The following is a 15,622-nucleotide window of genomic DNA, read 5'->3' as shown; positions in this document are numbered from 1 at the left end:
CAAAGTGAAACCCACAGCTCCAAAGTAGGGTTAGTATAAATAATGTCCAGATTTTTTACTGCATTTACTGCTTGAAGAGGGTGTGTCCAGGAAAGTCAGCCACAGGTCCTGATATCAGTGAACAACAAAAATCCTGGACAATAGCAGCTCTCTCTTGATAGGACTGAGTTTTAAAAAGTTAGGATGCCTTTTAGGAGCAAACAAGAGTGTTTTGAGCACAAATGTGCTGTAAAAAAGACTTATCAGAATGTGGCAGCAATGTAAAAATAAATTTAAGAAGCAAATCTAACATGCAACTGACTCTTATACACCCATCCCGAACTGGCCTCTGACCAACTATTCCCCAATTCCGACAGTCTGCCAACCCTAATGTTGTGAATTAAACTCCGCTCTAAGCCTGTACATTATTTTAGAGATGATCCTTCCAGGTGACTGCAGTGTTAACCCATGTTCCGCGTGGCACTTTCCTTCAGTCTCCGATTTTAAGAGCACCACACTGTCCGCCCTCGAGATAAAGATCTTGTGGCCTTTCTGTGCAGGGAGTACAAGTCTGTGACCAGACAGCGCAGAAAGGAAATTATAACTGACCAGTGGGCTACTCTTACAGACACTGCTAAGACAAAGGATAGTAAGGTTTTTCTGAGAACTGTATCATGCATGAGGACAATAGATGAAACTGGCACCATTAATAGCTGCCACATAAGCAGTGAGGATTGGGCAGCACACTTTAAAGCCATCTATACTGCTAGCAACCAAACTAACATTAACATTGTCAAAACTGACACTTCCACTTTCCCATTTGTATCCTTATCAGAAGGTATGGCTGCCATTCAGGAGAGTAAGGGTGAAAAGGCACCTGGTGCGGATGGCATTACCATTGATTTGATTAAGTGTGAGCTTTACAGCCACCATTATTGATAAATGTGTTCAATTCCATGAGACATCACACAATTCCAAAATCATGCGCCCTTTCAATCATAGTGCCAATCTTTAACAAGCATTGGAAATGCAATAGGTCTCGCATTTGTTAGAGTTGGAGCTATTAGCATTGGAAATGGCAATGTTTTTTTACTTATGTGTATGTATGTGGTCTGTTGTGGAAGTATGTACGATGGATTGGATTAGTTAGTTGTCTAATTGTGTGGCATGGAATTTTGTGTAGAGGATTTGTGAATTGGAATTATGTTACATGATATGCTGTGGAATTATGTGGATAGTAATTATGTGGTATTGAGTGAACTGGAATTATGTGGAGTGGGATTGTGTTTGTTTGGAGTGTAATTATGTGGAATGGTATTTTGTGTTGTGGAGTGGTATGTAGTGGAGTTTAATGATGTTGTTCGCTGTTGAGGGCTTCCTTCCATAGCACACAAACGCAGACACTTGGCAGATGGTGGGAGTGAAGGGTGGGACTGCAATCTTTATTCACAACAGTGAGAAGGGTCTTTTAGGTGAGGGCAGCCTTTTGTTTCTTTTCCTGATCACTATCTGTGTCACTGTTAGCACCCAAGTGTGGAAAGTTCACACCTCCTTGGGGCCTCTGTTATGGGAACTCCAGGCTGGAGACTACGCTGCTGAGAGGAGTGTCACTCTGCAAAGAGGCCAAGTCTGCAGAACAGCCTGGGAATAGGCAACTGAAAAAGAAAATAGAAAAAAGTGGCACTAAAGACTACACTGCTGGTAAAGTTCCTTCCTTTTCGCCGGAAAACATTTTTTTGTCATAAACATGAGGCCTTCTAAACCTTCTGTAGGGCCTCGCTATTGCCGGAAAGCAAGAATTTTTTTGCAACCCAACCCTGCCTATTTGCTGTTTACATATGCCCCAACACTGAGACGCGGGCACCTGCTGCTGTGTGGTTTGACTTCACAAAACGAGAGGCAGGAAGGAGCACCCAACACTTTCTCAACAAATTGATGTTACTTAAAAGTCCATGTTTTATTGAAGACAGCGAGGATCAGCACATGGATCGGAGGTGGGGGGCTGCAGTGATACTAGACATTTTTTGGGGGAGGGGTTAAGAAATGCACGTTAATTACGAGGTGCACGCAGTCACGTATACTCCTATGTATTTCAAAACCCGTAGTTAAAACTATTTGTAAAATATATGGATTGTTAGAAAGGCTCCGAAGGATTCGTGAATAGACACCGAATTCTACTAAAATGTTCAAAATATGTACACCTTCACCATTCCCATTGGCAGGTACCACCCTTTTTTCCGTTAGGGTGGGTTCATGTGCATGCTGCAGTAATCTTCATGCAGCCTGGTGGCAGTAACTGCAAATCCCCCCCATCCACCCATGCAGGCCAGGGATTACCAACCATGATAACATCAGCTGCTGGGGGTGGTAAATGCAATGAAAAAAACTCACCAAACGTAAAGAAATAGAAAAAAAAAATCTATTTCTTTACCTTTGGAATAATCGCGGCACCCGCGATTTACTTATAACATTAAAAGTAAAGCGCGGGTGCCGCGATTATACCAAACGTAAAGAAATAGAAAAAAAAGGAATATGCTACTTACCAGTATGCATCTGTTCTTGGCATGTAGAGCTGCAGAGTCACACACTGAGGATAAGATCGCCATCTGGTGTTGGGCTCGGATGATTGCAGGTTGTTGTTGTCTTCGGAAGAAGCCTTTGGTCACGAGGTTGGTGACTCCTCCCCTGGACAACAGTGCGCATGGGCATCCACTCCATCGGCAGATTGTTTTTCGCCATGATGGGAAAAGATGGAGTATATAGAAAAGAAAGAAAGGATGTCCATGTGTAATGTCTAAGTAAGACGGATGCTGGAACAGATACAGGTCCCGGGGAGGCGGGCGGGCGTGTGTGACTCTGCAGCTCTACATGCCAAGAACAGATGCATACTGGTAAGTAGCATATTCCGTTCGAGGCATATGAGCTGCAGATCACACACTGAGGATAGATTATACAGCAGTGCTCCCCTTAGCGGTGGTCGCCTGTATCCGTTGCAGCAGCTTGAAATAAAGTTTTTAGGACAGCCTGGCCCACGGAGGCCTGTTGTTTGGCCTGCACGTCAACACAATAGTGTTTAGTGAAGGTATGCGTGGTAGACCATGTGGCTGCCTTGCAAATGTCTTCTAAGGGAATATTGCCTAAGAAGGCCATAGAAGCCCCTATTTTACGCGTGGAGTGCGCCCTAGGGGGAACTGTAAGTGTACGTTTAGCCTTGAGGTAGCATATTTGGATGCATTTAACTATCCACCGGGCTATTCCTGATTTGGAGATCGGGTTGCCTTTGTGTGGTGGTGCGAAAGCAACAAAGAGTTGTTTTGTCTTTCGGAAAGGTTTTGTCCTGTCGATGTAATAAAGCAAGGCTCTTTTGACATCTAAGGTATGTAGGGCCCTTTCAGCTACCGAGTCTGGATTTGGGAAAAAGACCGGTAGTTCTACTGATTGGTTAAGGTGGAAAGGGGAAATCACTTTTGGAAGAAATTTAGGGTTTGTCCTAAGAACCACTTTGTTACGGTGTAGTTGTAAGAAAGGTTCTTCAAATGTAAGGGCTTGTATTTCACTTACTCTGCGCAGGGAAGTGATTGCGATAAGGAAGGCTACCTTCCATGTTAGGAATTGCAATTCACATTTGTGCATAGGTTCAAATGGGGGGCCCATGAGTCTTGTTAGAACCACATTGAGATTCCACACTGGGGCAGGTGGCAATCTTGGGGGAAGAATCCTTTTGAGACCTTCCATAAACGCTTTGATGGCTGGTACCTTAAAAAGGGACAGGTGTTGCCTATTTTGCAAGTAGGCTGCCAAGGCTGCTAGGTGTAATCGTATAGAGGAATACGCTAGATTGCATCTTTGCAAGTGTAGTAGATAGCAAATGATGTTTTGGATGGAAGCATCCAATGGATGTATGTCATTATTAGCGCAGTAGATGGCAAATCGTTTCCATTTAGCGGCATAACACGCTCTAGTAGTAGGTCGTCTGGCTTCCTTTATGATATTCATACAGTCTGGAGGGAGATTGAGGTAACCGAACTCTAGGACCTCAGGAGCCAGATCGCTAGGTTCAGTGTTTGAGGATCTGGGTGTCTGATTTCTCCATGGTTCTGGGTTAATAGATCCGGGGAGAGGCGTAGCTTTTGATGTGGAACTAAAGATAGTTCCAGAAGTGTGGTGAACCACGGTTGACGTGCCCAAGTGGGAGCCACTAGTATTAGTGTTAGTGACTGTTGTTTCAGTTTGCGTACCACAAATGGAACTAGTGGGAGAGGCGGAAAGGCGTACGCAAATCTGCCTGACCAGTTCATCCATAGGGCATTGCCCTTCGACTGTGGGTGTGGAAACCTGGCGGCGAAGGTTGGGCATTTTGTGTTTTCGGCGGTGGCGAACAGGTCTATGTCTGGTTGTCCCCACTTTTGGAAGAAGGGGAGTAGAACTTTGGGGTGTAGTTCCCATTCGTGGATCTGTTGTGTGTGGCGACTTAGGAGGTCGGCCACTTGATTGTGGATCCCTGGGAGATGTTCTGCTAACAGGTAGATGTTTTGGGGAATTGCCCATCTCCAGATTTGCTGTGCCAGTTGGGACAGTTGGAGAGAGTGTGTCCCTCCCTGTTTCTGTATATAATACATTGTCGTCATGTTGTCTGTGCGTATGAGGACAGTTTTGTTCTTTAGGTGAATTTGAAAGGATTTTAGTGCTAGGAACACTGCTAAGAGTTCCAGGTGGTTGATGTGGAGCAGTTTTTGTTGGCTGGTCCATCTGCCCTGAGTGGTATGGTGGAGGAGGTGGGCTCCCCACCCCGTGAGAGATGCGTCTGTAGTTAGCACAACTTGTGGAAGAGGCTCTAAGAACGGTCTCCCTTTGGACAGGTTGATGGTGTTCCACCATTTCAGTGATCGAAGTGAGCGACTGTCCACCAACACCAGATCGGTAAGTTGTCCGTGAGCTTGGTTCCACTGTTGTGCTAAGCATTCTTGTAAGGGACGCATTTGAAGTCGTGCGTGTGGGACTATGGAGATGCACGACGCCATCATGCCTAGGAGCTGCATGAACACTCTTGCTGGAAGAGATGGATGAGTTTGAAATTGAGAGATGAGATTTTGTATACTGGCTATCCTGGCTGTGCTGGGATAGGCAATGGCTTTGGATGTATCTATGGTTGCTCCTAGATACTGATGTAAGTGGGAAGGTTGTAGGTGGGATTTGGGGTAGTTGATAGTGAATCCCAAATCGTGGAGTGTTTGATGGTGCGATGAGTGTGGAGAACGCATTTTTGGTATGTATTGGCTTTTATGAGCCAATCGTCCAGATAGGGGAAGACATGGATCTGTTGTCTTCTGAGATGCGCTGCCACGACTGCTAGGCACTTGGTGAACACTCTGGGTGCTGTTGTTACTCCGAATGGGAGAACTGTAAATTGATAGTGTTGCCCATCTACCACAAATCGTAGATATTTTCTGTGAGCGGGATGCATAGGGATGTGAAAGTATGCGTCCTTGAGGTCCAATGTGGCGAGGAAGTCTCCCTGTTGTAAAAGTGGGAGGACTTGTTGGAGAGTGGTCATGTGAAAATGATCCGAATGTATATACTGGTTTAGTAGTCTGAGATCCAGTATGGGCCTTAGTGTTTTGTCCTTTTTGGGAATGAGGAAGTATAGAGAATATACCCCTTTTCCCTGATGTTGAAGGGGAACTGGTTCTATCGCATGTTTTTGTAACAGGGATTGAACTTCTTGTTTGAGGAGAGAGAGATGATGCGAGGACATTGGACGTTGTTTGGGCGGTATGTTTGGGGGGGATTGTATGAGTTCGAGGCAGTAGCCAGACTGGATAATTTGTCTTACCCACCTGTCTGTGGTGATGGAAGTCCAGACAGGCAGGAATTGTTGGAGTCGTCCCCCGACCGGAGTGGAATGGTCTGGGGGGAGTGGTGGCAAGTCACTGTTTGGTGGCTGGTGAGGTGCGGGTGTTGTTGTTGTTGCCCCGTCCTCGACCTTTGTTATTGTTTCCCCTATAACCTCCCCGGAAGTAACCTCTGTTAGGGGATGTTTGTCCAGAATTTTTAAAGGTGGACGTGGTCTCAGTTGATGTGTTTTTGGAGCCTCCTCTATAAAAGGAGCGACGAAAGGAACCCCGGTTTTGATGAGACTGCAGTGCTCCCATAGACTTGGCAGTTTCATTATCCTTTTTCATTTTTTCTAATGCAGTATCCACTGCAGGGCCAAATAGCTGCTCTTGGTTGAAAGGTTGAGCTAGAATTGCGGTTTGAACCTCCGGTTTAAAACCGGAAATACGGAGCCAGGCATGTCGTCTGAGTAAGACGCCAGTATTGACCGCTCTAGAAGCAGTGTCTGCTGCATCTAAGGCGCATTTAATGGAGGCATTAGATATTAATTTGCCTTCTTGGATGAGGTCAGAGGCCTGGGACTTAAAAGGTTCAGGCAGATGCTGCATAAGGTCCTCAAGTTGGTCATAATGCGCTCTATCATACCTGGCTAACAGGGCCTGGGTATTCGCAATACGCCAATGGTTAGCCGCCTGCGCGGCGACCCGTTTGCCCGAGGCTTCTAAAAGCTTAGACTCCTTGTCTGGGGGAGGCGTTTCTCCAGTTGTCTGTGAGTTAGCGCGCTTCCTGGCATTTGATACGACTAGGGAGTCTAAAGGGAGCTGGGCCTTAATGTATGCAGGGTCTTGCGGGGCTGGTCGGTACTTTTTTTCGATGCGTGGGTTGAGAACCCTAGCTCGAACAGGGTCCTTAAAGACTTCAGTAGCATGCTTTATAACCCCTTTGATCATGGGCAGTATGTGAACAGTCTTTTGTGACTGCTCAAAGGTATCAAGGAGAAAGTCCTCTTCAATGGCGTCTGTGTGCATTGTAACGCCGTGGAATGTTGCTGCCCTATTTATAAGTTGGCCGTACCCTAGGTGGTCATCAGGAGGGGAGGGCTTGGAAGGGTAGGTAGTGGGGTCAGGCATGTCAGGTATAGGATAAGACCAGTCATCCATGGGTGCTGGGTCTGGGAACGTAAAAGGGTCGTTTGGGTCAACAGGATCATCAAATAAATCAGGGTCCGCCCCTCCCCCTAAGTCATCATGATCATCCTGTGGAGGAGGTGAATGATAGGGAGATGGTAAAGGTAAAGGTAAAGGTAAAGGAGAATCAGGAGGAGGAGGGGGGGACGGGTTAGGAGGTAAAACAGGAGAGGAAGGACGAAGTGGTGAAGTAGCACAGTCCTTTTTCCGTATGGGAGCTGGGGGAGGTGTAGTGTCCAGCTTCCGCTTTTTATATGGGATGGCAGTCACATGTCCCGTTTTAGGATTGATGTAGATCCGCTTCTGAGTAGGATCTGGTCGAAAAAGATCATCTGGCTCCGAAGGTGGTGTCTGTGACATCCGCTTCGGGTCTTTATGAGCTTGTTTCGGCGGGGACGCAGTTTTCGGCGCCGATGATTTTTTCGGGTCCGATGGATTTTTCGGTGTCGACTGATTTTTCGGTGTCGACTGATTTTTCGGTGCCGAGGGCGGGGCTTCTGAAGAGGATTTCCGGTCGCGACTGGGCCCAACTGGCGGAGTCTTGACCAATGCTTTTTTGGATGGGGCAGGGGCAGGGGGGGTGGTACTCACACGCTGCCCTGGAGTGATGAGGTCATCGGAATCGTCGGCTTCGGACACGATCTCGAGATCTTCGGTGTCGTCTTCGGGAACATCTTGAGCAAAGATGTCCTCCGGTTCTGGAGCTGGTTTGGCCATAATATGGCGTCGAGCTCTTCGGTCCCGGAGGGTCTTCTTCGAACGGAAAGCGGAACAAGCTGGACAGGTGGACTCGTTGTGTTCCGGCGACAGGCAGAGGTTGCAAACCTCGTGGTGGTCACTGTGGGGGAACTTCGCTCCACACTGGGGGCATTTTTTGAAGGGTGTCCTGTCCATCAGCCGCTTCCGGAACCGGTCCGAGTTGATGTCGACGTCGATGAAATGAAGATTAAAGAGTTAAATTGATTGCTGGAAGTTTTCTGCTGGAGCGGAAAAAAGTTCATCCGAACCCAATGGCGGAAAAAAACAATCTGCCGATGGAGTGGATGCCCATGCGCACTGTTGTCCAGGGGAGGAGTCACCAACCTCGTGACCAAAGGCTTCTTCCGAAGACAACAACAACCTGCAATCATCCGAGCCCAACACCAGATGGCGATCTTATCCTCAGTGTGTGATCTGCAGCTCATATGCCTCGAACATCTATTTCTTTACCTTAGGTATAATCGCGGCACCCGCGCTTTACTGTAAAGCGCGGGTGCCGCGTTTATACCAGAAGTAAAGAAAAGCAAGTGGTGCGCGCGTCACGCCGGACTCTCGGCACGATCACAGCTCCACCCACGGCCTATTGGTGTCTATTATGTGCTTGGTGCGCGTAATAGACACCAATAGACCATGGGAGGAGCTATGCACGTGCCTCAGGCCAACTGCGTGCAGTCTTTTGGAAGAAGACGCACGCAAAGGCCAATGGAGGAGCTAAAAAGGAATCGCACACGCACAAGCGTGTGCGATTCCTTGATCGATTTCTGTAACCCAGAACAAAAGGACTCTCGCCTGCGCAAGCACTGCTGCGCAGTGCAACGCAGGTCGCAAGACCTAAAAAGGGGAGTCACTCTGAGCCTAAAACTTATCGCCCTATATCCCTGCTAGACATCCCAGTTAAGATCTTTGGAAAAGTCCTATACAATAGGATATTAACATGGGTCTATGAAAACAATGTATTAAATGAGTGTCAGCTGGGTTTTCGAAATGGAATAGGTACGGTGGAATAATGTTTGAACTTACACCTTATTATAGGTAAATACACCGAGTCGAAGCAATCTAACTTGTATCTTGCTTTCATGGACCTGACGACGGCCTTTGACTGTGTAAGTTATGGCAAAATTTAATCGGAATGGGGATGGACCCAACACTGGTGCGCACTTTAATATCTTTAGACGATGAGACAAAAGCATGTGTTAGGTTTGGGACCGGAAGGGAAGTGTCTGATGTTTTTAATGTTGAACGGGGTGTGTGTCAGGGGTGTGTGCTTGCCCCTTATTTTATATATAAATAACCTCAGTTTGGACCTAATAAATAGCACCACTGATGTCCCCATGGCAAACTGCGCACCCATTGCTGTACATTTATATGTGGAGGACGCTGTACTAATGGCCCGCACCACGAAAGCCTTAAGTATTTTAGTCAATTATTTTGTGGATTTTAAGGAGAAAGTAGATCTAAGGACCAATTTCTCAAAATTGTTCACTTTGTCCTGTGGCACGAAGCACATACGCTCATAGTCCATCACAGTAGGGTCAAATACATTACTGCACACTAGCACTTTTACATATTTAGGGATTTTATTTAGTGCTTCTAGCTCATGGGTGTACCAAATTGTGCAAAACAGATTTAAATTGTCGAAGGCTGTAGGCTCCCTCCTTAGCTTACTATCACCACCAGGAGGCAGAGCCCTTGCCCCTTTGTTACAAATATATTCAGCTCAGTGTGTACCCATTGCTACCTACAGGGCAGGAATATGGGGCATTAGTGACCCGCAGTCGCTACAAATGGAAGAAAATGCGTTTGCAAGCAAGTATTAATGGTGCCCGCATTGACCTCACATTTTATTTGCCATAAGGAGTTAGCACTAAATTATTTAAGTGACCAAATATGTACTTGTCCTGTGCTGTTGTGGCTCTCCGTTATGAGCAATTTGGAAGCCTCACTCACTAGAAAGATACATTTTGACTGCCTGGCTTGTGTCAAAGGGCTTTCTATTTCCTGGCTGTCCCACGTAAATAAAGTAATTGGAAGGGATTGGACTAAGATTTGCTGTTTCTGAGTCAGCTATTGTTGCACTACTCAGCATAAAGCAAGCACAGGCCCTGTTGTTCGAAAAATTGCAGGGTATTGGGTTACATGAAGAATCACAAAAATCCAGCATTAGGGATTGCTTCCTTGCTAACTTTGGTGCTGTGTCAACTGATAACCTGGTGAGTACAACCGGGAGCTGGGTGTGCTTGCTCCTATTTCGATTTAGAGCCGGGAGCCTGAAATATTCCCTCTGTTTTCCACAAGGTTTCCAGCACAATTTGGGCTCACAAGTTTACTCGTGCAACAATGTATCTAAGCAAACCATGATTCATTTCACTTTTTTCTGTGGGCACTACCAATTATTTACAAGGAGAATATATTTAGCAACTGTTTTAAGGCTTAGAAATGATCGCAAATGTCAACAGGCTTAAGGGGTCTAAAAGATTTAACTGACAAAAACCTGTTGCATAAGGTTGTTTCTTAAGGCAGCTGTACGTTCAAGAAGCACCATGCACTTTCACTAAGATCTTATACTCTTTTAGTCTATTTATTTATGTATGGCATGCTTTTATTCAAGCTCTATATGACACGTTGGTTGACGTTGATGTTTAATTTATTCTCCCTTGCATGTATTTTAAATTGCTTTTATGGCAGGTTTCTCTGCCGAATAAAAATGCTTCCGATTTGATTTGAAAAGCACCACAAACTGCTTTATTTTCTTTTAAAAGTGATGGCTCAAGCATCTCCTCATGATAAGTGCTGTTTGCTCCTATGCCTGAACTTGCTTAGGGTTTAGTACTGGACATGGGCCATTAAGCATGTGTAACTGAATGCTCCCTTGAACTACAAATAATTCAGAGGCGGCTTTTGGAGAATCACCGGTGTAGTAAAAACAAATTATAATTATTCTCAGGTAACAGGTCACACAAGTAATCCCTAATTAACAATGATGAAGATACAAATGCCAACTCTGAGCATCGCATTTCTGTGTTCAGATCCATGGAGTGATTTTATTTCTTCTCAGCACATGACAAACTAACATGCTGAAGAAGTCAGACCCAGGTTACAGTTATCTGGCTCGCAAGGCGGAAGAAATACATTAAGTTCAAAGGAACGCAGTGACTGGCTAATTACTTTACTCACCACTTAGATAGAGTAAAGGGTAAAACCACAGTCCTGTCTTATTAGCCAATGGTAGGGTGCCTCCTGAGTTGGGCCCATACTTAAAATAGTGAGTCTCAAAATGCAACGTGGTATGAACTCAACAGCTTGAACTGACTGAACGCGTCACATATGACGTAAGACCCAATGGAAGTCAAGAAGTCAGCCATTTACTTCAGATTCCAAATTTCCCTTTCTCTTCTTGATTTATTTTTGTACAGAGTGGAGTAAAGTTTGTTTACTAGATACCGTGCAAGCCTGCATCAATATTTTCAAAATGTTAGGCTATTTTTTTTAATATAAGCCTTTCTTCTATACCAAGCTTTACCTAGGTCGTATTTAAAGAACAAGGGCCTACTAGTACAGTCGTGGTGGGAAACCAGCCGGCCTTATTACTGAGACACATCTCTCGAGTAAGGCAAATAATGCACTGGCAAAAACGGCATTTCCTTTAGGATTAAACGCGTTATACCAGTGACCAAAATAATTGGGCTCCCATGCATTTGAGGCAATGTAATGCAAACGGTGGTCTAGGGCCATATGTACAAAACTTTTTTGAGGTCAGCAATTGGCTGAATCACAGAATCAGCTCATTTGCGACCGCGAAAAACAGTTTTTAAAGTACAAATGCCAAACTGCGAATCTGTAACTGCGAAATTGCAATTACGATTCGGTATTTGGAAGGGGCGTGCTTAGGTCTTCACTTTCAACTATCAATTTGCAGTGGTATGTACTAATGTTTTGCAACCAAGTTACAGCAAAATATTAATTTGTTTACCGAGTACTAAAAGGTAGTGGTAACCATTCGCAAATGGGAAGGGGTCCCCAAGGATCCCCATCCCCTTTGAGAATGTGAACAGAAATATTTGTAAGAGCAGGAAGTGGTCCCACGAACCTTAATAGTTTCATTTATTATTTTACTTGACGGAAACGGGATCCATTTAGAAAAAAACACAAATATTTCTTTATTAAAAGCAATCACAAGCATGGTGGTCTGTTAACCCCAGCAAGCCACCATCCCTGTGAAGGCTATCATTCCTAATGAGTCACAAATTGTGACTTACCTCATTAATATTCATGAGGAAGGTCGATTTGCAACCAACCAGGGATTAGGGACTGTGAATTCCTGATTGCAATTCAGTAAGAATCAGAATTTGGAAAAGGCAATTCTTGACCATATGCCCCCTATTCTTTAACATATGTTTTGCAGCTGTTGAAGCTCATTAGGAAACAAATAAAATTCAAACAATGCTTTGTAACATTCCAGAAAAAAACAAGCCTGAATCAGAAATCAAACAATGAATTGGACTGCTCACCATGTATGACTTCCTGCCTAGCCCTCTCCTTCTGTGGTAGATGGGGTGCAACATCGCGTCCAACTGTATGCTGCCAGTTCTGTGAGTCTGGTTCAGGCTCCAGGTCTGAGAGATGGCACAGCTCATCCTCTAACAGATTAGGAAGAAGGGAATCACCACCAGCAAACCCTAAATTAGGAGATTCGATGCTTCTGAAAGGGGTATAAATACATGGAAAATTATTTTAAAAACCAAGGTTACACTATTTACAAACACATTATACTAACTGCATGTTTACAATTGATGACTCGGGCTATGATGAACAACCAGACTAGTTTGTACTTTCTGGTCTATCATCAAATGGCCACCACTGTCATTTGCATTGCTCTCTGGAACAAAACACAGAACTACAACTTTGCATGAAAGTACACAACATATGGAATGCTTATGACGTACATCATTTAGCGGGTAACGAGCGAAGTAGCCAGTTAGCAGTTTGCCAATCTCCTGGTCTCTGAGGTCGCAGGGACAGCATACAAAAGAAAGTAAATATGGCATTGTGAGCTAGGACTGCCTTCTTGATTTCCTATCCCTTATCATACTTTCTAGTCCCTCAGCACATAGAGGAAGCTGCTGGGAGTCTCTGATTGGAACTAGGTATAAGAACGCCCAAAACTTCCATCCAGCAGCCTCCAAACTGAAGTATCCGGGAATAAATTAAAGTGAGCCAATAAGAGCTCCTGTAGCACAAGAAGAAAGTAAGATGGGATCAGCGTTCCTCCAACAAGGTCCGTACGTTGCCTTCTATCAAGAAACATTCAGCAACTAACAAATGCATGCAGAGGATTCATTGGGTATTTGTAGCCCTACTGCGCAGGGGGAGCTGCAATGAGCATCTGAAGCTAATATTTTGCCAGAACATTTGAGGCCAAGACTGTACTGGATAGTCAAGGCTATATTAGAACATTTAAAAACAAAATTGGGCATGGGCATGTGGGACAATGTGCATGTGCTTATGAGGCTGAACTGGACCTACATGGCTACACATCAATATACATGACCTTACCGGAGTATATGGCTATTCAATGGCAACTGATTTTTGTGTCCGGACATGCGTTGCTGGTGCCAGGGCACCTGAGAACTGCAAAAGTATTTACATCTCTGTTTTAGATTTTTTTATGCTTCAACTGGGCATTTAGAGGCACGTCCTCCTCTTAAAGAGTGACGTGGAATTGGAGGCTGCAACTCAACATAGAATGTGAACCTTTGGATTTGTACTTATGACTAACCACATGAGAGTTATTGCCTGTTAGTGAGGGAATATCGGCAGGCAATTGTGACATATTATAGGCTTATTGTTTTTAAGTATTGATGAGAAGTGTGAAACATGTACATAAAGATAGAGATCTGAGAAGAAAATGAGTGCCATTGAACTACACATGGAGTTGATGTTCAATCTTGCAACTTTGGAAATTACTGAAAGTTTCATAATATGGAATGTTCTGAAGTGAAGAAGTATAAGGAGAACTTACTGGAAAATGATACAGGAGGACACATTTAATGAATTCAACCACAGAGCCTTGAGGAAGCAGGATTCCTTATACACAAAACACATGTTCAATGTATGAAGGCTGAAATCTTTGTGAAAATGGAAGACATGGGAAGTCCAATAAGACTGCTTTCATATAGATATTGACTATTTTAAAAAAGGGGTTGAAACGTTACTGATATTATCCTATTCTAAAAAAGATATTTGTTAGATAACAACTGTATATGTTGGCCACAAAAAAGAATTCCTATATAATCATGAGACTATATTGTTGAGCTTTATAAATAGATTAGTATAATTTAACTTTTTATCCACTGGGTATCTTAATTGTCGATAGAACCTTTACAGTTCCAATCATGGGACGGTTCCCATTAAAAAGATTACACTACAGTAGTTTACATTTATTTTACGTCGACACTGGTTGAGTTCCTAACCAGTGGCGTTAAGCCGCTGCAGGGCCACTCGAAAAAGTTCTTTGGCTTTTTCCTTTTATTCTGAACTGGCAACTGAACCTATGACTGGCTAACAGACACTGTACCGGACGATGGCCTCCCTGGACATTCACCTAGGGATAGGCTGGCCACAATTGTGCATTTGAACCTTTTTTTAGGAATACACTGACTGTACCTGAATAGGTGAATGCCACGTTCTTGGTGTTCCCTGGAGGTGTCGAAGTTCATAGATTTTCTGCTTGACTAAATTTTTTGTTAGTTTGTCAACCTTCCAGTTTTCCTTCACTTCAGTGGAACCTGTTGCTCTATTCTCCCTCCCTAAATTCTCTACTTTCTCCTGTCTTTTCCTCCTGTGTATCTATGTAAGCGACTGCTTCATAAATGTTTTTACTTTTATGTCTGGTGCAAAAAGTACATTTAGCAGAAGCATTTTTAATGAAGAGTAAAATAAATGTTTCACTGCCTCAGATGTCTTCACGGCTAAGGATCACATAATCCCACTGTTGACAAAGTGGGAAGAGGAAGGTGATGGTGAAGGAGTTCAAGAAGTATGGGATCTCCAACTTGATATCCCTGGACGTTTGATGAATCTAAAGTCATGTACAATCATCAACACATTCTAAAACAATTCTGTTTAAAGCACTGTTCAAACAAAAAACAAGTACTTAATGCAAACATGAAGAAATTCTGTACATTTCTAAGTTATGTTGTCCTAGCAAAATCTGTCCGTTGAAGTATTTTACAAGCATGTTCCCAAAAACGTAGCAGTCAAGATCAACAGAGAAGAAGGAAGTCACTAATCCTAAATATCATTAAGCTAGATTCTAAATATGATACAATATTTCTAAAGACTTGTGTCCTCTAGCTGCAGAATTCCATCAATGGAATGGGACAAACCAGAAAGTGTACAACATAGTACTACTCACACTTTTAGGATCATAGTTATGAGCAAAATCTGTGCTCACAGCTACTTATGGCCCTTTACTGTTTTCGTTTTGATTGTAGCATCAATTAGCCTATTAGTGAATGTCCTGAGCTCTTTCTCTAAATGAAATGAATGATTCTAAAAGCAAATAAATACTTCAATATTCAAGAGCATCTGTGAAGACAAAACCTAAGCCAGCAAAGCCTTCTTTGTGAATGTACACATTCCATGACTGAACCACTTTCTAATGGTCAACAACTGACAGATAGTACACAAATTAATAGGTCTTGCTCATGTCAGCTAACTTACATCACATCCTCTATGATCTTACTTACCTGCGTCCCATCTTAGGGGTATATGGTGGGGTGGGGTTCTCCAGAGACCTGTTGGTGGAAATCTTTGGATCAGTCATGTTTTAATGGTACAAATACTTATGCTTTACCAGAATA

At 43.9% G+C, this 15,622-nt stretch overlaps 1 protein-coding gene across 4 annotated transcripts in view; it reads right to left on the bottom strand.

The window, feature by feature from the left end:
* The window catches only part of LOC146772936 (rho guanine nucleotide exchange factor 11-like), an 896,981-nt gene that overhangs the window by 360,481 nt on the left and 520,878 nt on the right, over nt 1–15,622 (bottom strand). For all 4 annotated transcript variants that reach the window (XM_085639320.1, XM_085639323.1, XM_085639321.1 and 1 more), the window contains 2 exons: nt 15,509–15,556; nt 12,269–12,459 (listed from right to left, as the gene is read on the bottom strand). In XM_085639320.1, the coding sequence (XP_085495446.1) occupies nt 12,269–12,459; nt 15,509–15,556 (239 nt within the window). The remainder of the gene's footprint in view (nt 1–12,268; nt 12,460–15,508; nt 15,557–15,622) is intronic.

Source organism: Triturus cristatus, chromosome 12 (genome assembly GCF_964204655.1).
Source record: "Triturus cristatus chromosome 12, aTriCri1.1, whole genome shotgun sequence".
NCBI lineage: Eukaryota > Metazoa > Chordata > Amphibia > Caudata > Salamandridae > Triturus > Triturus cristatus.
The sequence above is the reverse complement of the archived record's forward strand: the minus strand, read 5'-3'. Positions and strand labels throughout refer to the sequence as shown.